At 45.8% G+C, this 27,803-nt stretch overlaps 1 protein-coding gene across 8 annotated transcripts in view; it reads left to right on the plus strand.

Annotated features, from left to right (window-relative positions):
- LOC139549105 (spectrin beta chain, non-erythrocytic 4-like) overlaps positions 1-27,803 on the plus strand; it is a 61,482-nt gene that overhangs the window by 3,417 nt on the left and 30,262 nt on the right. For 7 of the 8 annotated variants that reach the window (XM_071359236.1, XM_071359231.1, XM_071359235.1 and 4 more), the window contains exons 2-18: positions 5,595-5,768; positions 6,391-6,542; positions 7,002-7,175; positions 11,003-11,094; positions 11,284-11,364; positions 11,464-11,579; positions 11,806-11,918; positions 12,675-12,862; positions 14,221-14,338; positions 14,554-14,712; positions 15,012-15,314; positions 15,554-15,704; positions 16,210-17,080; positions 17,302-17,439; positions 19,145-19,901; positions 22,650-22,852; positions 24,408-24,498. In XM_071359236.1, the coding sequence (XP_071215337.1) occupies positions 5,618-5,768; positions 6,391-6,542; positions 7,002-7,175; positions 11,003-11,094; positions 11,284-11,364; positions 11,464-11,579; positions 11,806-11,918; positions 12,675-12,862; positions 14,221-14,338; positions 14,554-14,712; positions 15,012-15,314; positions 15,554-15,704; positions 16,210-17,080; positions 17,302-17,439; positions 19,145-19,901; positions 22,650-22,852; positions 24,408-24,498 (3,858 nt within the window). In that variant the 5' untranslated portion in view covers positions 5,595-5,617. Of the gene's footprint in view, positions 1-5,594; positions 5,769-6,390; positions 6,543-7,001; positions 7,176-11,002; positions 11,095-11,283; positions 11,365-11,463; positions 11,580-11,805; positions 11,919-12,674; positions 12,863-14,220; positions 14,339-14,553; positions 14,713-15,011; positions 15,315-15,553; positions 15,705-16,209; positions 17,081-17,301; positions 17,440-19,144; positions 19,902-22,649; positions 22,853-24,407; positions 24,499-26,994; positions 27,424-27,803 lie in introns of those variants that run through there. The other variant, XM_071359237.1, reaches the window with a different exon arrangement.

The raw sequence follows: 27,803 nt of genomic DNA on the forward strand, positions 1-27,803 counted from the left end.
AAGGTGTAGCAAGAAACAGTAAGGACTCCGTGTTTACTAAACTTCAATGGTTACACCATGGTGGTTGTGTTGTCAAAAGGTGCAGTCGACTGTCTCTGACCTTCTCCCAGCACCAGAGGGATCAAAGGGCTTAGGCATGTTGCCTTGTCGTGTCTCTTGTGGAGGTGTCATGGACATGTATGGGACCCTGTGTCGTCCCTTGTTTGCCAGAATCTGTTTTTGCTCCATTTTAGTCTTGTCACGTTCCTGACCTATTTCTGTTAGTTTGTTGTATGTGTTAGTTGGTCAGGACGTGAGTTTGGGTGGGCATTCTATGTTGTCTGTTTCTATGTTGGTTTAAGGGTTGCCTGGTATGGCTCTCAATTAGAGGCAGGTGTTTGGCGTTCCTCTAATTGAGAGTCATATTTAGGTAGGTTGTTTCACAGTGTTCGTTGTGGGTGGTTGTCTCCTGTGTCTGTATGTATGTTCGTGCCACACGGGACTGTAGCGTTTGTTTGTAGTCGTGTACCTGTTCGTGCGTTCTTCACGTTATATGTAAGTTCGTGTCCAGGTCTGTTTTCATCGTTTATTTGTTTTGTAGTTTATTCAAGTATAGTTCGTTTTCTGTCTTCGTTGTTTTGTCGTGTCTTAAATAAATCATGTCATCATACCTCGCTGCACATTGGTCTTCAGATCCCTCTCTCCTCTCCTCGTCTGAGGAGGAGGAGGATTTAGAGTATCGTTACAAGTCTGATCGTCATTGGATTCTCTGTTGAGGGCTAGCCTGATCACCACGCTAGCTGTTACCCAGCTAGATGTAGGCTATGTAGGCTGCTGTTGTTTACGGTAGAAACAGTCAGGCACCCCGGATAGATGAGATTCGTCAGTGAATTGTCAGTGAATTGTCCCCGTAGCAGCAGAAGCATATGTGGGCTGGATTATTGCTGGAGAGCAACATTGTTGTTGTTTCAGTGCAGAGCGTCTTGGATATGTGAGAGGGGCCTCTGGTACGCGGAGACACTGACAGCTGTGTTTGTTTACCAGGAAGAACCACATCACGTCAGTCAGTGGGATCCTTAAGCTAAAAGACTGTCTTATTAGAGGGACCCCAGGTGGTGGGTCTAGGAAAGGCCTGCCGGGGCGACCTAGAGCTGACAACAGCACAGGCCAGTACGTTTGACATATATGACAGTGTTGACAGTTTGGATGGAGCCTTAATGCATTGGCGACCATTGTGGCTGTATGGTGGCCTTCTGTCAATGTGACATCCTTCACTATACTGTACATGACCTTGGAATTATAATGTGCGTGCGGTCCCTTGAAAAGGAAGTGGGTTGTGTGTTCATTTTTGTGACATGTGGGGTCTTTCTGTATAAAGGTGATGTTGTTCAGTAAGTATGTGACACACAGTACCACCCGTTTCGTGGCTCAAGAGGCTAGTAGTATCTGGTAGTATGTGATTGTAGGACACACCAGCTTCTTGAGCGGTCATGATGGAGATGTACTGCTGACGCCTCCGGGTGCAGTCTTTGGAGCTGCTGTAGGAGGCATTTTGGGTATCCAGGGGACATTCTGCTGGGGAATGAGACAACCAACTGGAACACGTTGAGCTGTGACACATCAGACTCATGCTTCACCACACCCTCCTCTGCGTCTCCCGCACACCCACACATAGGTGGGTGTGCACGCACGCACGCGCAAGCACACACACACACACACACACACACACACACATCAGTGGTGTGATTGTTACAGTATCTTTCTCTAAATATGAATTTCACTGAGCATTGCATCGATACTTTGACCCAATCTGATACACATTAAGATCATGTAGAAAGATGTGTAAGTATGAGCTCAGTATTTTTTAAATGTTACCTTTATTTAACTAGGCAAGTCAGTTAAGAACAAATTCTTATTTTCAACTACAGCCTAGGATTAGTGGGTTAACTGCCTTGTTCAGGGGAAGAACAACAGATTTTGACCTTGTCAGCTCAGGGATTCAATCTTGCAACCTTTCGGTTACTAGTCCAACGCTCTAACCACGAGGCTACCTATCTACCACAGTATGATCTCAGTATGATATGTATTTACTGTACATTTCCAATTGTTTCCTGAAATATTATATTTTTTATTTATTGATGACCTCGTTTCTGGAATTGAGAATACTCTCCTGATTGGTGTGTTGCGTTCATATTTTTCAGAATGTCTGTATGTTGGGCTCATACTTCTATAGAAGCTGATAGTGGAGGTCCCTCTGGTGACATGTAAATGTCTGTGAGGCTTTTTTGACATTTTCTTTTGTATGTCTCATATGGCTGCTTAGTTGTCCAATATTTGTTGCAATTTTTTTCTGACTCAACCTTTATTTCTTGCTGTATTAGATGGTTGTGAATGGCTGTGTACAACAACACTTGCGAGATATATATATATATATACAGTATATCTATATATATATATATATAGAGAGAGGGAGAAAAGAGAGAGAAAAGAGAGCGATAATTACACTCCAATGGATCATGACCCTCAGCCAGTGTGCGAATTACAGGTGGGAAAGCAGTTTTTTAAATGCAGTTTTGTCCTGCTACAGTGGTAAATATGAAAATGAATGGTTGTTCCCTCTCCCTCTGTCTGTCTTGAGCTCTCGCTAACGAACTTGCAACATTATCAACTAGGTTCAGCCCACTAGCGGACTTGCACACATTCTTCAACTGTATACTAAGTATTACTTACGGTGTTCTGCCTCTGAGACGCTGAGGTCTATAGTCTGCCCTGTAGATAATCATGGCATTCTGCAATGAATAGAAGGCCGATAGGGTATTGGCCACTAACTCCTCACACAAGGAAGAGAGCTTGGGGTCAGGGTGTCACTCTCGTATCTATTCCTGGAGTTGAAATTATTGACAACAAAACCGAACTGCTTCACTTTGACGATTGTCAAGATGTGTTCATTTGATCGTGTACTTAAGCTTGAGGGTGATTTTCAGGAAGAGAAATATGTTTACTTGGATTATTTAGCAAGAGATCCCTAAAATAATTCTTCATTTCCATACATCTTAAATAAAGGGCAGTTCGTGACATTTCTGCAATGGTTTCTATAGCGTGTCAAAGGACCTCTGCTTCTCTCTGACAGGAAGAAGGAAGCGAGAAGGTCACAGACAGAGCGCTACTGGAGCACCTGGCTTGTTGCCTGGGAATTCTTCTCTGGTGTAGAGATTGAGGTGTTAGGTGATGTCAATTACTGTACCAGAGCCCACCATGCAAACAGGATGTTCTGGTTCTGCATCTTCTGCGTCTTTTGGTGACCTATTGAAAACAGTACAACAATGATATGGCAAATTAACGTGTGTGATGTATGCCTTTTGTTTTCATGACTTAACAAAGTAGCATAACACACCTGTGGAAGTATGTCACTTTCAGGGTCCAACTCCAGCTCCAACTGACAGGTTTATTACCATGTGCCCTTTTTGTTGTTGTTTTTGAATGGGTAAGGGGTGGGCTCCAGATGATTCTATCAGCCAATCAGGGCAGTATGTAAATACATTCAAATTTGTATGCCCACACCCACACAGTCAGACTGAGCATTTCAGTGGCCCAAGGAGGCTCAGGGAAATAAATGATGAAAAATATTGTGAGGTTTGAAAAATACAATTAAAAGACTGCATTGGGGTCTTTAATTCAGGCTAGAAGAGTGTAGGCCTGATAATGACAATCGGCAAGTGTTTTGTAACGGATGTCTCTTTCCATTCATTAAATGGTGAGTACACAGTACGCTGTTTGGATGCTGGAATTATTTTGCAGTGGATGAAAATGCCCAGGTAGCTTACTTTCTGAAGTGATTTGTTTGACAATCAGATTAAACATTACTGGTTGTGTTCATGCCCCCTTAAAAGCTAGTACATGTTTACCATATTTAGCGTAACCCTATCAGTCCTGAGATCCCAGGAGACATTGGCGTTTCATTTATCTGTTTTATTTATCTGCATGTCTAGCCCTTATGTTCAGCCTCACAATGAATTGTGAATTGTTTTACCATAATATTTTCAGGACAACCAGGGCTACAAATAGAACACAAAACTATATGAAATAAAGAGTTGCATTCCTGAGTTTTACTGAATGTCATAAAAAAAGGTCTGCCAAAGCAAAAACCTGGTAAAATGAATTTATATGAATTCTGTACATACAGAAATGGTTTGCTGACTGGGAAATAAATATCCAACTAGTCAGTGACAAATGTGTGGAGTTTGTGACAGCAACTATGTGAGCTTATTACAGTATTATAGACACCATGTCCTGGGATTTCCATTGCTATGTAGAAGAACCCCTTACCTTCTAACGACTTTTGTGTCGCTTGTGAGCGCCATAGAGCACAGCATGTTACATGTCCATGTTCGTGAGATTCTCAACTTTTCATAGATAGCTTTACATAGATAGCTCAAACTATTCTGACTCTACAGATTTTTTTTTTAACATAAAAGACCAGTCTAGCTCAGCCCCCGTTAATCACACAGACCTTGTAATCACACAGACCTTTCAAACACACAATGTTTTAAAAGGGGTTAGAAGTCCAAAATGTGCCCGGCTATAGGTCATATTCGGCCCATAACATAGGAAGTCCTGTGAAATAAATAGAGACCCCCGAATGTTACTGTATAATTCACACTCGGCCGTGATCCCAAGACTTACAGTTTCAGTAACACAGACCCCTCGCAGCTTCATATTGAATGATGATCTTAATTCCATAATCCTCTGAAAATGTGATTTCCAGCCAGACTAGAATATTTCAACCTTTAAGAGTGCTGAGCATGTATTTAGTGTTTACTCCTGCCTTTCATGTCTTGACTGCTTTTAAAGCTTTGTGCTTTGTGAAGTGCCTCGAGGACAATAGCTGGTGTTGTAACAGGAAAGAGTTCAACCTCGCTCAGTCTCCCATTGCAAAGAAAGTCAATTTTTCCCCTCACAGATTCCCTGCACATTTATACTTTTACATGTCCATATTCATACTGACATGAGTGTAACATGACAAAGAGCCAGAGGGATGGGGGATAAGGGCAGCAGCTCTCTGGTTGATGCATTGTGCTGAGTACTGACGGCACTGCTCTGATCTCATCTCACTTGATGTGAAAGAGACGCAATATGAGCCAGTTGTTTCAATAAAGTTATTTTTATAAGACATGATCAGAGAAGAAGACTGTGCCAAACTCCCTCTATTTAATGTATGTTATGCAAATTAGCAATGAATGATAAATGATTCATAAGAATCACAAATGTTTTTGATAAGTAAACGGATGAGTCGTGAATGAGGAATTATCATTAACATTAGCAAATGGGTTTGATTCAATGCGTGATTTGTGCTTCAGAAATCGTAGATATCTATGGCTGTTCATAGCCCTCCCTGGATTACTAACTCTCTGGTGTGGACTGGAGCTCTATCAAAACATGCATGCGCTTTGCCCTTAAACACAGCTGTTGTGATTCAGATTTCCTGCATGGTGTTCGAGATGATGTATTTACCTTTGTATAGTATCATTTGTTTCTATGGGGGTGATAAAGGGTGCATGTGATCCACATCCTAAATGTACTGTACTCTACCTAACTCTCCCACTGTGTGTCTGTAGGGTCGCTCAGGGAAACAGGCGCAATGGCCAATGCCTCCACAGACCTGGACAACGCGGAGGCCCAACGCCAGCTCAACAACAACAACACCCGTCTGGCCGGCAGCTCCGGACACTGGGAAACCGAGGTCACCAGCTCCAAGCTGTTTGAGTGTTCCCGCATCAAGGCCTTGGCAGGTGGGTGGATAGAGAGACTATACTGGACTAGAGGAACAAGAGCACCTTCACCTGCCTCAGTCACAACTCCATCACTCACAAAAGACACAAGCTTTATAGACCTCCCTGTATACCTGATGGAGGTTCAAAGTTGTAGAAGGACTTGATTCATGATCTATCATACAGGGGCTACTGACAAGGGGGTATGGTTGATATATCAGAGCCAGTGCTATATTACTTGAGTCCAGGACTCGGACTGGACCAGCGGTGACTCAGACTTGGACTTGGACTCTGAGTGGACCAGTAGTGACTGGGGAAATAACTCAGATGTGAGGTTTAGTAACTACATCACTGATCAGAGCTCTATCCTGATGAACTACAAATGTAGGATCTTCATTTGATCACTCTTTTGTTTCTGAGAATTTTCCTGCAGAGCAGGAAATGCAAACTTGTAGTGTATTCCAGGTTTAAAAAGTTTGTAATTTCAACTTTAAAATGTCAGACTCCTACAAAAATGTCCATTAAATTCCACATAATAATTCACATTTCCGCTTGCTGCAATTTTATTTTCCTGCTGTAGCAAACTGGCTCAAATTAAGATCCTACATCTGTAAGCCCTGTGTTTATCTCATCTCTCCTGCAGAAGAGAGAGATGCTGTCCAGAAGAAGACCTTCACTAAGTGGGTGAACTCCCACCTGGCAAGAGTGTCCTGTCGAATCGCTGACCTCTACAACGACCTCCGGGACGGCTACATGCTCACCAGGCTGCTGGAGGTCCTGTCTGGGGAGATGCTGGTTGGTCAACCCATTCTCTGGTTCCCAACCTCAGTCTACCTTTCAGTCAGTAGATGCTAGGAGAACAAGCGCAAACTATTCAACAAAGAGTTCTGCATTGTAGTTATTTTTGTACCAAATATTATTCATTCATGTCTAAATGTTTCATGAATGTTGTCAGCACTGCAGCTATATGTCACGTGTAATCGTATGAGAATAGTAGTCAGCATAATGGGGTTTGACAATTGGATGGGAACAGCATTTGCACGCCATTGTGTTTTTAATGAGAATAGTATTGTTTTAATATAAAGGCATTGAGATCAAAGCCTATATTTCCCCTGCAGATTGCTTTGACCAATCAATTACTCCTCTCACCATTCCACTCTTGTTCCCTCTCTCATTCCCTCTAACTCCTTACCTCGCTGTCCTCTCACCCTTCTCTCCCTCCCTCATTCCCTCCCCCATCCCTCCCTCCCCTAGCCGAGGCCCACGCGGGGTCGCATGCGTATCCACTGCCTGGAGAACGTGGACAAGGCCCTGCAGTTCCTCAAGGAGCAGAGGGTCCACCTGGAGAACGTTGGCTCTCACGACATCGTCGACGGCAACCACCGCCTCACCCTTGGCCTCATCTGGACCATCATCCTTCGCTTCCAGGTAGTGACCTAGCCCACCCGTCCTGGTGAATGGTGTTGTCTGTCTCTGTGGCTTCTGTTGTGGTTGTTGTGTGGTTGTATGTGGTTGTATTTTGTCATGCAGCCAACTCCTGTGGGGACGTTCCTGTCCCCTGTTGGGATTGTCCTTAAGACCTGCTGCTAGCTTAGGTATTTTTGGCTTCCAGTTCCTGCAGGCCTGTGTGTGTCTCATGTTGGGGACGGTATGTTCTAGTGCTGTGTAGCTCTATTCCGTCTTTGTCCCTCTGGGGTACTTTTGAACTCAGTCAGCATGTGGATGATGAAGCTTACGTGGGTGTGCATCATTGTTTCTACAAACTCTTGTTTCTGACTGGTGCATGTCATCATAGCCAATCTGCTGCAGTTCTAATACATCTAATTTCGTCCCCAGACACATCCGCCCAAATAGTCAGGAAGAGTCTGGTGGATCAATGGATTAAAGTTGGCCTTCTTTAGCCAATACAGAATGACCGGGAGAAACTCCCGGCGCATAGGCATTAGCTTAGTCTCCCACTACACCTTCCCCCTAACCCTCCCCATGCCTCGCAGTCGTGTGATTCGCTAAAATTAAATGATGACAAGTACTTTACTCAGTAGGTCACTCCCATAGAATTCTATGGGCACTCCTACTAAGGCAGGGGTCCCCAAACTTGATTTGGCTCGTGACCCTATTTTGATATTTAAAAAAATGTGCGACCCCATGGTGGGGGCACCAAGTGGCACAACGGTCTAAGGCACTGCATCTCAGTGCAAGAGGCATCACTGCAGTCCCTGGATTGAATCCAGGCTGCATCACATCCGGCCGTGATTGGGAGTCCCATATGGCGGCACACAATTGGCCCAGCGTCATCTGGCCGGGGTAGGCCGTCATTGTAAATAAGAATTTGTTCTTAACTGACTTGCCTAGTTAAATAAAGGTTCAATCATTATTTTTTTTTAAATATGTAAAAAAAGGGATGTAATCAACTGCCAATGTTTGCTTTTTTAATTGGGGCTATGATAGTCTATTAAAAATCAGTCTGACAGTACTTTTGACAGTATTTCTGAAGGAAGTATGGTTTGAAGTGACTGAAAACCCTCAGAAAGGTATTGGGAAGTTCAGAAGATCATCAGGCAATAATTGCGTATGATCTTCTGTGTAGAAAAGAACACCATCATTGAATTAGTGCCTGGTCTTGTCCACTCTGTTCTAATGAGTCCTGCGCGGCTTGGTGGGCTTAAACGGTTCAAACGATAGAGCCACATTTGTACGAAGAAAACAGAAACCGCTTGGTTTACTACAACCGCATCTAGCAGCTATCGGAGGTTACTGACGTAACCCCGGTTCTATGAACCAAGCACATAAAAATAAAAAAAAATCGGAGTTTCTCTCGCGAACCCATTTTAAAATCAGGTGCGACCCCTAATTTGGGAAACGCTGCACTAACGCCAACTTTGAATCGTTGATAGCCCAGGCTTATATGCGCTGTGCGCAATAGCCTGGTGGATGATTGGTTGTAATACACCTTCAAACACAAGAACAAAGTCTTATCCTACTTTTTGTCACTCTTTTTCATCAGTCTTTGAGCTAAGACAGATTTAGCACTGTTGGATAAAGGTATCCACTTCTTGTGTCCCAGCGGTAAACAGAAGTAGGCCAACATTCTGTGTATATTATTGTCATGATTTTGACACAACAGGCATGCTGGTTTCAGCACTGTCTTAATTTAGGAGAGTAGGGGCAGAAATCAGACTGATTTATAGACGGGCCAAAAGACTGTATGGAGAAGCCTTGAAACATGCCGCATCATCACTGTGTGACGTTACGAGCAATGTCACTCTGGTCCCGATCGTAGTTGGATCTCAAACAAGGACATACTGTCTGACATCCGCCTCAGAGACATACGCATACAGTGGGCACAAGGCCTTACAGGACGCGATACCACAGACAAGTGACAGGCATGTAAGTAGCACAAAATCGTTTGGCTTTTGTTGTCGCTTCAGGACAGTGGTGGTCTCAGCATAAACGCATGTCTTGCATTATTCAAATCAGCGTCACTCTGTAAATATGATTCAGGGACGTAGGCTAGTGGTGCCTATGGAGGAGAGGAGAGGCTAGCATGGCATAGCTTATCGCTCTGCCTTCTAACAGTGATTACAGGTTAGCTGGGGCACTTTTGGCCGGCATCCCATTCTACTGCACCGACTGTGGAGCCAGTGAGTCGATGGCCTCTTAAATTTTGCATGCAGTGAAAGAGGAGGAGCGCGTTATTGGAAACTGATTGTGCTTTTGGGAGCAAGGGGTGGGGCTCCGGGCAGGGCAAGATGCAGTCAGCACCTATTCTCCTCCCTCACCTTCCCCCTCTTCTCTCTCTGCCACTCCTCCTTCCTTCTCTGTCACCGATTCTGCCACCGTCTGTGGTTGTCTCATCCCTCTCTCCTCACACTCCTCTTTTAGTTTACTACGTCTCTCCTCCCTTTCTGTTTTCCTCTCTCTTTCTTTCTCTCTATTCCTTTCTCTCTCCCTCTCTTCCACCCCTCCCCTACCCTTGGACTGTTTCAGGTGACTTTGCCCAGTCAGCAGGTAAGGCCTAGCCACTGCAGCAGGCAGCAGACACAGCGAGAGAAAGGGGGGAAAGAGAGGAAAGGAAAGGAGGAATAGAGGCCTCCAGGAGGTAAATGTTCACCAAGAGCCGATTTTAAGACTCGAATAAACACTTGACACCTCAATTACAATTAGTAACTTCACTATCCTTTCTAGTTGCTTCGCTCAGTGTCGTTGTGTTCATGCTACCTAATTGTGACCTGCGTGATGTATGCCTCTCTGTCACTGCCAGACGGTTTGTATCTCTCAAGCATCTTGTTTACTGTTGGATGATATGCACTGCGATCAAGGCTATTTCAAATCTGCCTGATCTGAAGTATGAGCAGATAAGGTACATTTTAGAGATGGAATGTCCTCATTGGCTCTTGTGAAAAGTCAGTTTGGTTCTGGGAAGCAGTTCATTTGAACTACAGTTGTTCAGTTAGATAATGACTCCACTTCTCCTTGTAATTAGTAGTGTTATCCTACCATAATTGAATCACAGATAACCGTTCCCTGTAGGTGGAGACTAAACCGCGTATACATGCAGTAGAGTCCTATAAGCCTCCAGTTGCTTTCCAGTGTGAGTGAGCATGTATGTGTGTGGATGAGGTGCGATTTGTTGACATGGGTGGTCTAGCAGATACTAGGGTGTCAACCCTCCCATTAATATGTATCATGTCACCGTGACATGATTGGGCCAATGGCTGTCATAGATGTGGGCGCACATTGATCTTGTCATGATTCTGTGGCCTTCCTCCCAACATGACAGGCACATGTCTGTGTGCAAGTTAGTGACGAGACATGCAATGCAGTTGTGTGACTATTGCGGTGTATTCATTACGTCTTGCAACAGAAACTGTTTACTATTTAAGAACCAAACAGAGCAAATGTAACGAAATGGGGAGGGAGGAACCTACTTGAATATGTCCATTAGAAACTCTTGTTTTCGTTGCAAAACGTTTTCCGTTTAGAGTAAACGGTTTCTGTTGCAAAGCGTTTTGAAACAGCCCAAACTGTTTGCAACAGAATCGGTGTAATGAATACACTCCTGGTGTGGCTGTTGAATGGAACCGGGTTTTGTGTTCAGTGTGTTTGAAACTGATCAGCAACATGGGCGTGTTTCCTAACTGTTTTCTTCTCAACCTCATAGTAATCTGGTGATCTTACTGAACTGAGGACAGTTTTGAGGCTGGTTTCCTTGACCAAGGTTGTTTGTCGTCTGGTCTCGCTCCCTGTGCATACAGATCCAGGTGATTAAGATTGAGTGTGACGACAACAGGGAGACGCGGTCGGCAAAGGATGCCCTGCTACTCTGGTGCCAGATGAAAACTGCTGGGTGAATGTCTTCATTTAACCAAAAGCCAAAATTGAACGTCAAACTTTGTGAACAGTTTCCACTTTCCGTACACGTCTTAAAGGATGTTGACTGTTGTTTTACTACTGTTGTTACATGCAATGTCTTTAGTTGGATAGCATATATGTATTGGACCAATAGTGAGTGTGTTCTGTGTCAACTGTCCCACAGGTACTCTGAGGTCCACATCCAGAACTTCACCACCTGCTGGAGAGATGGTCTCGCCTTCAACGCTCTCATTCACCGACACAGGTCAGCATTGGCTAAACAATCAAGTATTTACGCTTTAAAACATGTATTTATGTGACCATATAGAAAGTGAACTAAATGACCTACGTTGCATTACTACAGGCCTGATTTGATTGAATTCCATAAGCTGATCCGGTCCAATGCCACACACAACCTCCAGCAAGCCTTCAACATTGCTGAGCAGAACCTGGGGCTCACCAAACTCCTGGACCCTGAAGGTAAGATCGCACAGAGAATAGCGACTAGACAACCTCCTCAACAGTTCATGGACATTTGGTTACATGTATCTCAGACTTGCAAACCTTCACAGACTTTCAGCGACAGTGACCGTAGTTTATATTTTACACTACTGAAATGATTTCATGTCAAGGTGTGATTATGTTATATTGTATGTGTGTGCTGTAAGTGTTTGTGTATTGTTGTCCTTCCTGTGTGACTCTGCAGACGTGAATACGGAGAACCCAGACGAGAAGTCGATAATAACCTATGTTGTGTCCTACTACCATTACTTCTCCAAGATGAAAGCCCTTCGAGTAGAGGGCAAGAGAGTGGGAAAGGTAGGAGGATGCTGACACACTTCCTCAAACAAGACACTCTAATATACTTGTCCTCTTGCTCAGTTGTGCACCGGGGCCTCCCACTCCTCTTTCTATTCTGGTTAGAGCCAGTTTGCGCTGTTCTGTTCTGTGAAGGAAGTAGTACACAGCGTTGTACGAGATCTTCCGTTTCTTGGCAATTATTCGCATGGAATAGCCTTAATTTCTCAGAACAAGAATAGACTGACGAGTTTCAGAAGAAAGTTATTTGTTTCTAGGCATTTTGAGCCTGTAATCAAACCCACAAATGCTGATGCTCCAGATACTCAACTAGTCTAAAGAAGGCCAGTTTTATTGCTTCTTTAATCAGCACAACAGCCCTTTAAAATGATAAACTTGGATTAGCTAACACAACGTGCCATTGGAACACAGGAGTGATGGTTGCTGATAATGTGCCTCTGTTGTAGCTGTTTCAAGCTACAATAGCCATTTACAACATTAACAATGTCTACACTACATTTCTGATCAATTTGATGTTATTTTAATGGACAAAAAATGTTGGTTTTCTTTCAAAAACAAGGATATTTCTAAGTGACCCCAAACTTTTGAACGTTAGTGTATATCATACTTTATGTTTTGCACACATGAGTATAGTTGTGTAGGTGAAAACAAACCGATAACGATTCAATCCATTATCAAATGCTAATAAACAAAAGTTATGAATTAAATCACTCCCACGTAATATCCATCAATGCTAAATGTTGACGTGTTATACAGGTGTTGGACAATGCCATCGAGGGCCAGAAGATGATTGATCGATATGAGGCTCTGGCCTCGGAGCTCCTGGAGTGGATCGAGAAGACCATAGGCATCATCAGCAACCAGAAGTTTGCCAACTCCTTAACGGGTGTCCAGCAACAGCTTCAAGCCTTCACCACCTACTGCACCATCGAGAAGCCCATCAAGTAAGTCAACACTGTGCAATGAAACATAAAAGCATGAATTATATTGCATCAATTCTTTTTCATTCTATAGTGGTCCTATTCATACACCAGAGGTTTTTAAACTTAAAACTTTTGTTTTATACAAATTATCACTAAATCATTTTGGTTGCTTTAGTTTTAGGACAGGATTTAGGTTGAGTCAATAGTTGCAGCCTTTTATAGTTCTTATAGCTTATAGTTTGATGTTATTTTCTCAGAGAATGCCCCCAGACAAATGCTTTTGATTGGTCTGATTCCCATTTGATGTGTGGAATATACCATAACTGTTGCAGTATTCAACTAAAACCTACACATTGATGGGTGTGGGCACAGTAGCACTAGCATGAGGCCCAGCATGAGGCCCCAAGCTGGCATGTCTGGCGTAACTAAGCACCCAGTTAGACGTGCCATGTGACTCATGACCTATTTGACCAAAAGGGACTGGATCTAAGTGATGTGACACCCAAATGTGTCTCCAGACCCTTTCTCTCTGTGGCTAGAGGATAGACATCTCCTCTGGTGACTAGTAACTCTGAGGCCTTACCCGGCTTCTCACCCAGCCTAGTTGCCCTGGCAGCCCTCGATGGCCAGAGGTGGTCATCATATGACTCTGAAGTCTTCTCAGTGATGACCACTTATTATTTAGAATTAGGTTACAATTATACAGTGTGTGGAGCTAGGCCACATGTAATAATGAATGCCTTTGCAGTGAAGGTCAAGCCTGCAGGCAGTGTCACAGAGAATATATGGATGAGTAGGGTAACTTACAGGGCTGGCACAATGACTGTATGATTGTGTAACCGACGATTATGGATGAAGACCGTCATGAGAAGAAAATAACCGGCATAACCGTTTTTTTGGTGTGGAACGAACAGCTGACCGAAGATGGGGCGGCCGGGCATTCGTGCAGTTGTGTCCGTTTCCGCGGTAACGTGGACTCTTTACAACGTGATGTAACTGTGTTGCTCCTTGCTGAAACGAGCGAGGCGTTGTAGCAAACAAGTCTTTGGTTGCCTAGGCAACGGCCCCTCCCTGCAGCAGCACATGCAGTCAGGGCAGGAGGAAAGGAGAACATTTTTGCTATTCAAACGATTATAACGGTGACCGCGGTCATTTGGCTGACCAATAACCGCCATCCAAAATCCCATGACTGTCACAATCCTAGTAACGTAATAATAGGAAACAATGCATGTATTTTATCAGTTTTTGAGCAGATGGTTATTTTAAGGTACAGGATCTAGGATATGACACCTGTGATTTTACATTTCAAATGGATCCCACCTTGTGCAAAGTACTGTGTATCAGGATATTTGTGAAACACACTTTCTGTCTTGTGCTAGGTTCCAGGAGAAGGGGAACCTGGAAGTGCTCCTCTTTACTATCCAAAGCAAGCTCAGAGCTAACAACCAGAAACCATACGTGCCTCATGAAGGGAAACTCATCTCTGATATCAATAAGGTAATGAATAAGTGGGAATAAGGAGTGTCTCAAATGCCTGAACAGATAATGCAATAGCTGGACATGTCTTGGCAAATATAAAATCCTTCTTTATCAGTATCAGTTTTTTTTTAATGTAGCAAATCAGTGCAAATTACTCCTCTTTATGTTTGCATTATGCAAACTGCATTATGCTGCTTTATGGGTACACTTTCCTCTGTTTTTCATTTGGCTAGGCGTGGGAGAGGCTGGAGAAGGCGGAGCATGAGAAAGGCGTGGCCCTACGTCAGGAGCTGATTCGCCAGGAGAAGCTGGAGCTGCTGGCCCAGCGGTTTGACCACAAGACCACCATGAGACAGGCGTGGCTCAACGAGAACCAGCGCCTCGTGTCTCAGGTAGGGACCACAGGGCCACAGTGACTAGTGTCTCTAACATATCAGACAGGGGCCATATCCTAACAGTCTTATAGCAATAGTTTTATAATGTAGCTGTGGATTGAGAATGAAATGTCTTTAGAATGTCTTTTAAGAACCAATGGCAAAGTATTGTATAACATGAATTACTTTTTAATGGACAGTGGTATATTAAGATTTATTTTCATATGACTGCATTGCCCTGACTGAGTAAACCCTTCCACAATCACCTGCCTGTAGTTAAGTGATCCTCTGCCTGACTGAATGTCCCGTCCCACCAGGATAACTTTGGCTACGACCTGCCAGCGGTGGAAGCCGCCATGAAGAAGCACGAGGCCATTGAGGCAGACATCTCGTCGTACGAGGAGCGCATCGGGGTGGTGGTGGAGCTGGCTGGGGAGATGGAGACGGAGGGCTACTACGACATCCGGCGCATCTCGGCCCGCAAGGAGAACATCCTGGGCCAGTGGAGCCTGCTGAAGGAGCTGGTGGTGGGGAGGAAGGCCCGGTTGGAGAAGAACCTGGCTCTGCAGAAGACCTTCCAGGACATGGTCTACATGATCGACTGGATGGAGGACATGCAGGTGAGACAAGTATTTTGTCATGCATTTTACGTTACATGAACACTATACTGTCTCTAAGTTGTGTCGACTCAACAGCATGGGTTGTGGGTTGACATTTGTGTGCACATGAAATGATAATGTGGAGATACAGTACATGAAAAAACAGTGAGAAATCCTTGAGACGTTGACTTTTAAGTTTTAGTACAGGCAGGCTGGTCAGTGGAGTGTCAGGAAGGTGACCAAGCTCCCTCTCACCACAGGTCCAGCTCCTGTCCAAAGACTTCGGCAAGCATCTGCTGGAGGTGGACGACCTGCTGCAGAAACACAGCCTCCAGGAAGCTGACATCACAGCGCAGGCAGATAGGGTGCAGGCCCTTAACTCAGCCGCTCTCAAATTCACCACCATTGAAGGTAAGACATCAGATGGCTATGTTCACAGATCAGCTTTAGTGAGAAGTGGAATGTAATTTGATAACAACTTGGTGATTTTGAGGGATGAAATATTTGGATTTGATAGGATTAGAAATACTGACTGTGCTGTTATGTATCCCTTGGTCCTGGAAAAATGCACAGTTAAAAAAAACAAATGTTTTGTATTAAGAGTGTGTAGGAGTATAGTTTACTGTACATTGAGTGGTGAAGTTGGCCATGGCACTTCCAGAGAGACCCACAAGAGGGCAAGCATGAGTTTCCACAACATATTTTCTGAAGATCCATTTACAATACAAAAGTATTTACATTTTGTGGATATTACATCGTTATTTTGGAAAACTTTATGCTCGTTTTATATCAGTAATAGGGTTTTGTTTACATGCAAAGTTCATTGAGTGTTTAGAGACAGTCCGCCATATACATCTCTAATACAGACATGTATATTGAGTGCTGTCCCCTGTCCCCTATTCTCTCTCCTTCCCAGGCTACCAGCCCTGTGACCCCCAGGTGATCTGCAACCGGGTCAACCATGTCAGCACCTGCCTGGAGGAGCTCAAGCAGCTGGCGGCCAAGCGGTGCTCGGAGCTGGAGGAGTCTCAGCACCTCTGGGCCTTCTTCCAGGAGGTGGAGGAGTCCGAGGCCTGGATCCGCGAGAAGAGCTCCATCCTGGTTGCCCAGACCTGCGGCAAGGACCTGAGCAGCGTGCTGCGGCTGCTTCAGAAACACAAGACCCTGGCTGGGGAGCTGCTGGCCCACCGCTCCCTCCTCCAACAGACCATGAAGAAGGGCAAGCAGATCCTGATGGAGAAGAGTTTCGGCACGGGGGGCATCCAGGAGCGCATCATGGAGGTGAAAGGGGAGTGGAAGAGGCTGGAGGACCAGGCGGCGCAGAGACTGGGCCACCTGCAGGAGGCACTCAATTTCTTCCAGTTCAGCACGGAGACGGACGACCTGCTGGCCTGGCTGCAGGACGCATACCGCCTGGTTTCCAGCGAGGACTTTGGCCACGATGAGTACTCCACCCAGTCACTGCTCAAGAAGCACCGGGGTGTGTGCGAGGCCGTGGACAAGCACCGGATGCACGTGGTAACTCTGCGCAAACACATGGTGGCGCTGCCACTGCACTACCGGGAGCTGGACGAGGTGCAGTCGAGGATGGGCGAGGCGGAGCAGCTGTACGCCGAGGTGGCCGAGGTGGCCGTCCTGAGGCAGCAGTGGCTGCACGACGCGCTGGCCGTCTACCTCATGTTCAGCGAGGTCAACGCCTGCGAGGTGTGGATCGACGAGAAGGAGCAGTGGCTCAACAAGATGGAGGTTCCAGAGAGGCTGGAGGACGTAGAGGTCATAGCCCATAGGTACAGCTCCCGTCTGGGGTGGAGATCATAGGGAGAATGTTAGATTTAAGTCATGCTTTTAGTTCTAAAGTTAGTCATGTGTTTTTCGGGAATCCGTTGCTTGAACCCTCCTAAGGGCGACATAACACTGTCATAGCAATGTCATAATCAGTCATATCTAGCTGATGGCTCTATTGCGTTTAAAACACACATTCTCCATCCTCTTATCTCACACTCTTTAGGTTTGAGAGCCTGGACCAGGAGATGAACAGCCTGATGGGAAGGATCCTGGACGTTAACCAGATAGTGCAGCAGCTCCTGGACAATGGTCACCCCAGCTCTACAGAGGTCAGAGGCTGTCAGGACCACCTCAACAGCAGGTAACCCACCCCACTGTTCTCTGACTGACCAACTCTGGGGTGTATTTCACTAGGAACCAAACAGAAGAAAAAGGTCAAAACGGGGAAGGACTAAACTGAACTTTACCAACAAGAATGTTTTGTTACAGTTTGCTATGGTGTGCAGCAAAGAATGCACCCCAGGTCTATTCCACAACAAGACAATATGTGATGAAAACGTGATTTATCTGCGTTGCGAAATAACATGGGAATTATGTTTAGTTGGATAGAGATTCATCAACACAGGTAATTTATTACAAAACTAAACACTACATATGCTGTGTTTATACAGGCAGCCCAATTCTTAAAATAGCTGAACTGATTGGTCAAAAGACCAATTAGTAAAAAAAAAAAAAAAAAGATCAGAATTGGGATGCCGGTGTAAACGCAGCCATAGAAACACATCTGTCAATCCATGTACAGCACATGGTGCGTAGTGCATTTTTTTTTTTTTTTCAAAGTGTCCCAGTTACCTCATTGTTAGCTAATTTCCTGCCAAATAAGGGAAGGGGGGGAGGGGGGGGGGGGTACAGATCGGGAGCAACAGAAGCCATGATGATCACATGCTCTCTGCTGATAGAACTGGAAGGGGACCAGAGACCCTAGTGACACCTTGGTGACACAGGCAGACAGATCTGAGGCCAGGGCCAGGGTAGTGGAGGATGGTTTTGGTGAAATGCTACAGTGGCCCAGTTCCTCCTGACCTTGGCATACAGAGCCTATCTCAGGGTGACCATCTGTGTCGACTGCCTACCACACCGGGTGCAAGACCAACATGCCCAAAATGTGTTCTCTTTGGCTTTACTATATTCTCCCTCAGTCTCAAACTGTTATGGTTTTAGTTATGACTAAGTATAGCATTCATGGATATTGTACATCTCTATGACATAGTTTCGGTAGACTTTGTCCTCTCTTGTTCAGGTTTGCTTCATGTTTCGATCATATCTGGTCAATGGTCCTATATAATATTGCTACCCTTTGAAGCCTCTAGCTTGGGGGTTTTGGCATGACGTCATGTTGGATATGCTTTGCTGAATGAGTATAATTCATGCCTGTTCTTTTGCATGGGGACCATATTACTTGGAGTGGAAACAAGCTAGACACAGCCTGTGTCAAGACAAAGACAAAACCCTTTGAGATGCAAATGACAACTAACAAACAAAACCAATGTCGCTTATTAATGCATTCGATCAATTGCACTATTGATTCCATCCTCTTGGGCTCTGTTGGTAAATGAAAATAATATATATTTTAATAGTCTATATATTTTTCAAACATGAATTGTGACAATTGTAACAATAGTTAATACTTAGTGTATGTTTTAGTATACTGACTGAATTATATGTGAATTAAAAGCTTCAAACAGATGCAGACTGACCCAGGCCCCTTCCCCACCCCTGCGCCCCTGTCTGTCCCCCCCTCTCCCCCCCACTGTGCCCCGTCCTATTAACCCCCCACCCCCACCCCCACCCCTGGGCCCCTGTCTGCCCACTCCCCACCACTGTGCCCCTGTCTGTTACGTCCCCCTCCCCACCCCTGTGGCCTTGTCTGACCTCCCCACCCCTGTGCCCCCTGTCTGTTACGTCCCCCTCCCCACCCCTGTGGCCTTGTCTTTCCCCTCCCCCTCCCCACTTATGTGCCCCTGCCTGACCTCCCCACCCCTGTGCCCCCTGTCTGTCCCCTCTAGATGGAACCGCATCGTGGAGATGGTGGAGCAGAAAAAGGATCACCTGGACTCTGTCCTCCGTCTCCAGAACTACCTGCTGGAGTGTGCTGAGATCAAGTCCCAGATCCAGGAGAAGCGCAAGGCCATCGACGCCACTCAGTACGTGGGCAGTGACCTGGGCGGGGTCCTGGCCCTGCAGCGCCGACTCTCCACCATGGAGGGGGCCCTGGCCGTGCTGGAGCCCAAGCTGCTTCACCTGCAGCAGGAGGCAGAGGAGCTGGCTATCTCGCACCCGGCCAAGGCCATGGAGGTCCTGGAGCACTTCGAGGGCATTAGTGTGGAGTGGGAGGAGCTGAAGCACACGCTGCAAGGCTGCGAGGACTCTCTGATGGTGGCGGGGCGGCTGCAGCAGTTCATCCAGGACCTGGACTCCTTCCTGACGTGGCTAGTGCAGACGCAGACGGCGGCAGCTAGCGACGAGCTGCCCAACGCGCTGGAGGAGGCCGAGAGGCTGATCAACCGCCACGCAGCACTGAAGGAGGAGATCGGGAGGTACGAGGAGGACTACGAGCGGCTGCAGGCGGTCAACGAGCTGCTGGAGGCCGAGGAGGCTCCGCTGCCATATGCGGCGCTGCAGCAGTGGCTCCAGAAGCTGGATGTGGGCTGGAACAAGCTGCTGGAGATGTGGGAGAGCCGGAGGGAGGTGCTGGTGCAGGCGCACATCTTCCACCTCTTCCTGAGGGACGTCAAGCAGGCCGAGGCCTTCCTCAACAACCAGGTCAGTTAACCTCTTGTTGGACATCCCAACACCAATATATATATCAGCAATATCTAGTAGTTAGGCCTACATACTGTATGTTATGTGCTGAGAAAAGTGCCGAGTGTTATGTGCTGAGTCAATTCATCCCAAATCATCTTTAGCTAATCTGTGTTATTAGTCAGTAGTTCTTATTAAACATGAATAGCTAAAGACTGTACAATATGACTTCTGACTGTACTAGATATGGATGCTGTGGAAGCGCAGTGTTATTGCAGTGAGGATCAGTGCTATTACAGTGAGGATCAGTGCTATTACAGTGAGGATCAGTGCTATTACAGTGAGGGTCAGTGCTATTACAGTGAGGATCAGTGCTATTACAGCGAGGATCAGTGCTGTTACAGTGAGGGTCAGTGCTATTACAGGGATGGTCAGTGCTGTTACAGTGAGGGTCAGTGCTATTACAGTGCGGATCAGTGCTATTACAGTGAGGATCAGTGCTATTACAGTGAGGGTCAGTGCTATTACAGTGAGGATCAGTGCTGTTACAGTGGGGGTCAGTGCTATTACAGTGAGGGTCAGTGCTATTACAGTGAGGGTCAGTGCTATTACAGTGAGGATCAGTGCTATTACAGTGAGGGCCACTGTATTACAGTGAGGATCAGTGCTATTACAGGGAGGATCAGTGCTATTACAGGGAGGATCAGTGCTATTACAGTGAGGGTCAGTGCTATTACAGTGAGGGTCAGTGCTATTACAGTGAGGATCAGTGCTATTGCAGTGAGGGTCAGTGCTATTACAGTGAGGGTCAGTGCTATTACAGTGAGGGTCAGTGCTATTACAGTGAGGGTCAGTGCTATTACAGCGAGGATCAGTGCTGTTACAGTGAGGGTCAGTGCTATTACAGGGAGGGTCAGTGCTGTTACAGTGAGGGTCAGTGCTATTACAGTGCGGATCAGTGCTATTACAGTGAGGATCAGTGCTATTACAGTGAGGGTCAGTGCTATTACAGTGAGGATCAGTGCTGTTACAGTGGGGGTCAGTGCTATTACAGTGAGGATCAGTGCTATTACAGTGCGGATCAGTGCTATTACAGTGAGGATCAGTGCTATTACAGTGAGGGTCAGTGCTATTACAGTGAGGATCAGTGCTATTACAGTGAGGGTCAGTGCTATTACAGTGAGGATCAGTGCTGTTACAGTGGGGGTCAGTGCTATTACAGTGAGGATCAGTGCTGTTACAGTGGGGGTCAGTGCTATTACAGTGAGGGTCAGTGCTATTACAGTGAGTGGCCAGCATTCTATAGATGTTTTGCTGGCAGGGAAATCCCCAGGAATGCAATCTTAGAAAACAAGGTGCTATCTAGAACCTAAATGGGTTCTTCGGCTGTCCCCATAGGAGAACCCTTTGAATCATTATTTTTTGTTCCAAGTAGATCCCTTTTGAGTTCCATTTAGAGCCCTTTACACAGAGGGTTCTACATGGAACACAACAGAGTTCTAACTGGAACCAAAAAGGGTTCTACCTGGAATCAAAAAGGTTGTGGGAAAGGGCATTGTTGAAATGATCAGAGGGATATTTATACACACAGCACAGTATACAGTATGCCTGTGATCCCTAGCCTAGATGTAGAATTTATAGGTGGCTCTATAGCAGGAAATCCCAGCAAGATGTGCTATTGGATATGACAGCACAACCAACGACCAGTCGTAAACCTGCAACATTGAAGACCTGCAGCAAAACTAGTAGCTATCTTCTTGCACACTATTGTGAGGGAGGCAAAGCTTTGGCAATTTGGTCTTCACTGTGCCTATTAAGGGTTCACAGGCTTGAGTGTCTGTATGTGGGTGTTTATACAGTACAATTGATAATGTTAAAAGGTACAAAATTTAACATTTTTGGTACATTGTTTTGCATTTATATTCATGCACAGTATTTCTACCTTTATTGTGTCATGTGTGCGACTATGTACAGTATAATCTATAGGCTATGCTCTGCATGCTGGAATATATACATACTTTATACAGTGCACTCCATTGCAGGGTCTTTGCATGCAGAAGATTCCAGTTGAAATGTCAAAAGGCATGCATTTCCCCTGACTTCTCTGTCCGTGTGTCAGAGCATGTCTGTTCTGGTTTGCTAACAGACCTTTACCACAGACCCAGTTCTCCCTTTAGACCCCACAGGCACAGAACTACAGGCCAACGGATTTCTTTTTGAATAATTGTCAAACAGGGTGCCGTGGACTTGTTTTTGGTCTTTCGACCCATGTTTATCTCAACCTGTGTACCATACATGTAGGAATGTCCTTACACTATCGCTTTACTTTACATGTCATTGTGTTGAACACAACAATTCAGCTTTCAGACATCTTGGCAGAGCTTTGTAGTATGAAATAGAGCCTGCGAGGGTTGCTGTTTTCATGCCATTCATTGATCAGGAAAACATTGTCAGGTTCCTTGCCAATAATGACTGAAACCTGACCTCATTATAGTCCTTAGAGATCCGTTTATTTGTCATTCAGCAAAATAGAATCTGCACCTTTTGCATGTACTAAACACGCTAATGTAGTTATTGATAAAATGCCATGAGATGATACCCATGTCTGTGAGCAAGGTTTTCCCCCACATACTACATAAGAGCTTACTACAGTAATATTCCCATTTTCTCTCTCAGTTTTACTTATATTCCCTCTACTCTCTTGTACATTTATAAACTCTTCACTGACGTGGGGTTCTGACTCTGTCCATTCTCCCTGTCCCCCTCCAGGAGTCAGCCTTGGCCCATGTTGAGCTCCCCACCACTGTGGAGACGGTGGAGGCTGCCATCAAGAAACACAAGGACTTTACCACCACCATGGAGCTCAACCTGCATCGCATCAAGGCTGTCATCGAGGCCGGAGAGAGCCTCATTAGCCAGAGCAACATCTACTCGGACCGCATCAAGGAGCGTGTGGACACCCTCGCTAACAGGTGGGTGGCGACATAGGATTGTTCTTGTCTGACAATGCTATTGTATGTCAAAGCCATGTACAATCTTTCTTAAACATCTTTGACTATACATAGAAGAGCACGGAGGCATGAAAATGAAATGTGAGCTTAGTCCGATTCATATAGCAGCATGACTGAATATTCACCTGTCCTTATTTATACAGGGGAGGGTGCTGTGGTAAAGTCTGAAACGCATGAGGTAAAGGTAGAGGTATCACTTGTCACTTAGCAGAGGCACAATACTGTACAGTACCAGTTGAAAGTTTGGACTCACCTACTCTTTCCAGGGTTTTTCTTTATTTTTGACTATTTTCTACATTGTTGAATAATAGTGAAAATATCAAAACTATGCAATAACACATATGGAATCGTGTAGCAACCAGAAAAGTGTTTAAAAAATCAAAATATATTTTGTATTTTAGATTCTTCAAAGTAGCCACCATTTGCCTTGATGACAGCTTTGCACGCTTTTCTCTCAACCAGCTTCATGAGGTAGTCACCTGAAATGCCTTTCAATTAACAGGTGTGCCTTGTTAAAAGTTAATTTGGGGAATTTCTAAATTAGAAAACTTATTTTGATTTGTTTATGTCACGAACGTTAGAATGAGTGGACCAAGATGCAGCGTGGTATGGTTCCATCCTCTTTATTAGGTAGTGAAACAATAAATCACAAAACGAAACGTGACGCTACAATTGTGCTCACAGGCAACTATACATAGTCGAGATCCCACAAAGCACAAAGGGGAAATGGCTGCCTAAATATGATCCCCAATCAGAGACAACGAAAAACAGCTACCTCTGATTGGGAACCATACCAGGCCAACATAGAAATATAAATCACCTAGATGATCCACCCTAGTCACACCCCGACCTAACCAACATAGAGAATAAAAAGCTCTCTATGGTCAGGGCGTGACAGTTTAACACTTTTTGTTGGTTACTACATAATTCGTAGTTTCATAGTTTTGATGTCGTCACTATTATTCTACAATGTTGAAAATAGTGAAAATAAAGAAAAACCCTTGAATGAGTGGGTGTGTCCAAACTTTTGACTGGTACATTATATGAATGCACTATGGATATTGAAATATAAAATACTGTTCAAATATGAGTTAGTTATACTATAGTGATAACGAAGTGGTCTTAGTAGCAGGTGGGCTTCACAAACACAATGGTACACAGAGGAGACAAAGCATAAGCGACCGAAAAGAAACTCCCCTCGTTGATACTTTCTTTAACAGCAGAGCATGACATTCATACTGATGGGTGAGGCAAGGAGGGGCCTAGTTACCCCGTATTCAACTCTCCACCCCAACAATAGCATGGGGCGACCACATGTTAGGGAGATATTTAGATGAGACCGTTGGCCGACTCATGTCTTTACAATGGACTGTTGTTCATTGTTGCTCGGTGTGCTGCACCAAAGCCATCTACATCATAGAGTTACAGTTGCAGATACCAGTAGAGTGATTGATGCAGTGTGTGAATGAATTGAGCAGTGTGTGAATGAATGGCTTTATGTTTCTCTCCTCCACAGAGGCAACCAGAACCGGGAATTGGCCCAACAGTGGCTGGAGAGGCTCAACGGCCAGTGGGGGCTCCAGAGGTTACTACAGGACTGCCACGAGGTAGGACGAAACACAAATAGTGTCATAACCAACACTGGCATATCAATGGAATCACCAATGGGAGGTAGTATGGGTTCAAAAAAGGGCTTGGGTTCAGAGCTATACTGTACTGTACATGTCTCTGCCTGGGACCACAGGGGGTCAGGCTTAAACCTCCAGGTGAATATCATATTGCGGGATCCTTCAGGGATATACTGAAACTCTGCTTCGCTGAAATTGAATGAAATCTGAAAGACCTGGAGTGGGTTCCTGTTCTTCCTCAATCTTTATATCAGGGGTGACAAAAATGTATATTTTTTTCTATGTAAGTTGAAGGATTTGAGCCAGCCGGCTGCTGTGTTAGATGCTTAACTTGGGGATGTGAGTGACAGACGAACTTGACTCATCTGAAGTTTAGACGTGATTGGATGTTGCTGGATCTTTCTGACAGGACAGTCAACTTCTGGCGAACCCGTTGAGAGAGGCTGACCTAGTTGATAGTCGGTGGATACTTGTCATACGGTTGTCATTTGGTTGCAAAGGAAGATGATGCTTTGCTGTGACAGGACTTTGACTGCCATGTTTAAGCTGTGCTGTGTGTCTGTGAGTCAGGACAGCCATATTCAGTGTCCAGTGCCCAACCTGGATGCATCAGCTGTATCAGGGGTTCCCGAGTGGCGCAGCGTCGCTACAGACCCTGGTTCGATTCCGGGCTGTATCGCAAGCGGCCGTGATTCGGAGTCCCATAGGGTGGCGCACAATTGGCCCAGCATCGTCCGGGTTAGGGTTTGGTCGGGGTAGTAAATAAGAATTTGTTCTTAACTGACTTGCTTATTTTAATAAAATGTTTTAAATGAAAGGGTATTATAGTGTGCCCCAGAGCTACCCTACCTAACCCAGAGCTTTATTCCGTTTCTGCAACTTTCTCTCTGCCCGCCCTGCATTGAATAATTCACCACCACCTCCCTTCGTCATTTGTTCAGGGGAAAGGGAGTGTATCTGGGTGAGAAGGCTTCCCTGCCCATGTGTGGGCTACTGTATGAGAGGGACACACACTGCGACAGTTTGTAAGAACGTGCAGAACCAAGTCAGTAGTGTGTTCTTAACTTTTACGCTTTCTATACAGCTGTACTGGCTTGGGAACAAAGGGTTGATGCACATCCAGCGGCTGGTTTTTACCATGCTCCATTCTGAACCACAGTTCTAGCAGAATTCTAGACTTTGCTAGTTCACTTGTCTATTGGTAGCGTCCCAAAAACGTAGTGCAATAAACACTTTAAAGGGAATAGTTTCCCTATAGATATGAGATGGCCCTGTTTAGCTCTATCTGTCCTGTTCTTTGAGTGAGATGGTAAGATGGAGCCATGAGGAGGAGGAGGCCTGGTCACCCTGGTGATGACCCCCATGTAGGGACATCACATTGACCTGACTGTGGACTGGAGGCAGAGGGTCATCGTCTCTAATAGCAGTGGTACCACTGGAGTCCATTTGATGAGCGCCATTCCTATATTTCCATAAGCTGCTGCCTCCCAGTCTGCACATGGGCCCACTTGGCGTCCCAGGGGTGCTTTCTGCCTGTGATCCCCACTGAGCTCCTCTGGTCAGGAGGGCAGCATCCAGGGGTGAGAGGTTGAGGAGAAATATGCAATGGACCCTTTACACGAAAGCAGAGCAGTAAATCTATCAAACCACAAATATATCATCTCTCCCTCCCTACCTCCGTCTTTCTCTGTCTCCTTATCCCCTTTACCCCCCCCCCCCCCACTCAGTGATGTATGTTCAAGTGCAGAGCATTCCCCCTGGTGACGCCTCACAGCAGCGTAGTATCTCTCCCTCTCTCTTTCTCGCTCTCTCTATGCTGCTCATCCACTCCCCCTCCCTTCCTTTCGCCCCTCCTCTCTCCCTCGCTGGCTCTCCCTCTCTGGCTCTCCCTCTCTGGCTCTCCCTCTCTGGCTCTCCCTCTCTGGCTCTCCCTCTCTGGCTCTCCCTCTCTGGCTCTCCCTCTCTGGCTCTCCCTCGCTGGCTCGATCCAGTGCAAGCTTTCTATTACCTCGCTCTGCTCAGCCACTGCAGCAGCAGCAGGGTTGGGGAAACTGGGGCTTGTTACAGCCCGGAATACAGCCCTGTGCAGCTGGAATAGGCAAGGACTGCAGCAGAGGGACAAACCAAACGAGAGAGAGAGAGAGGCAGGCAGGCAAAAGGAAAAGGGTTGGGGATTGGGGGTGGAGAAGAAAGACAATATGAATGTGATAGAGGAGTCGTGAGGTGCTCTGAAGAGCGATGAGCGTGTCTGGATTTCTTTGGAGCCAGAGGAGCAGAATCTCTCCACCATCCTCCCTCCTTGACACTATCAAACGCCAGCCCCCTCCTCCCATATCCCATCCCTCCCTCCCTCTCCTCACAGCATCACTAACCACAACCACTGAGCCTCCAGGCCATCGCTGATGCTTCCGAATCCCAGCCCGTCCTCCACCAGCCTGCTCGCTGTAGGTGGGGGCTGAATGAGGGGGAGAGGAGAGGGTTCATGGGGAGGGGCAAACCTGCTTCTGGAGCCTGCCATTTTATTGTTTTGGGGAGATTTTTCATTTCTCCATTTCTCATTCTCTCGCTCTCGTCACTGGTCCGCCTCCTCCTCATCCTTATCCCTTTCTCTGGATTGAACATGCCAGCCACGGCAACGCGCCACGGCAACACGGCAACGCGCCACGGCAACACGGCAACGGAGCAGCAGAGAGGCTAGTGTAGCCTCTGCATCATCTTATCTCCGTTTTTTTTTTAGGAGCAGCTTTGCCTTGCTGCTTGTTTGTTTTAATTCCTCCAGCATCTCCCTCTCTTACTGTGGAGGATTTGTGCCTTATTCCTACCTGGACGGGCAGGTCGAGGATGTGGATACGTACGGCCACCCGTCACAACCCTATGGGCCGTTCCTGTTAACGCTGCCTGCCGGTAAATTAAACAGATTTCCCGTTAGATGTCAGGGGAGTAGCAGTCAAGGACGGGAGAGCCTAGTCCAGAAGATGGGGGTGGAAATATGTGGGAGGCAGGCAGGAGATAGAGAGATATTGTTCTTTTTATATTGCTTGTACTGATGATGTTGAATGGGCAGGGATATAAGTTATTTTGTATGTTTGGCCTTGAATGTAATGGTCAGCTTACTTTTGTACCAAATGTGCCAATGGATTATGTGCTTGTGTAGAGGTGTGCTTTTGCGTGTTCTGTGTACATGTCCTGTTACCGTGTGTATGAATTCCTGTTACCGTGTGTATGCTTGTGTGGTACAACACACGTGTCTGCATACATGTGTCTGCTGTATGTGTTTAACATGC

This window comes from Salvelinus alpinus, chromosome 22 (assembly GCF_045679555.1).
Source record: "Salvelinus alpinus chromosome 22, SLU_Salpinus.1, whole genome shotgun sequence".
Classification (NCBI taxonomy): Eukaryota; Metazoa; Chordata; class Actinopteri; order Salmoniformes; family Salmonidae; genus Salvelinus; species Salvelinus alpinus.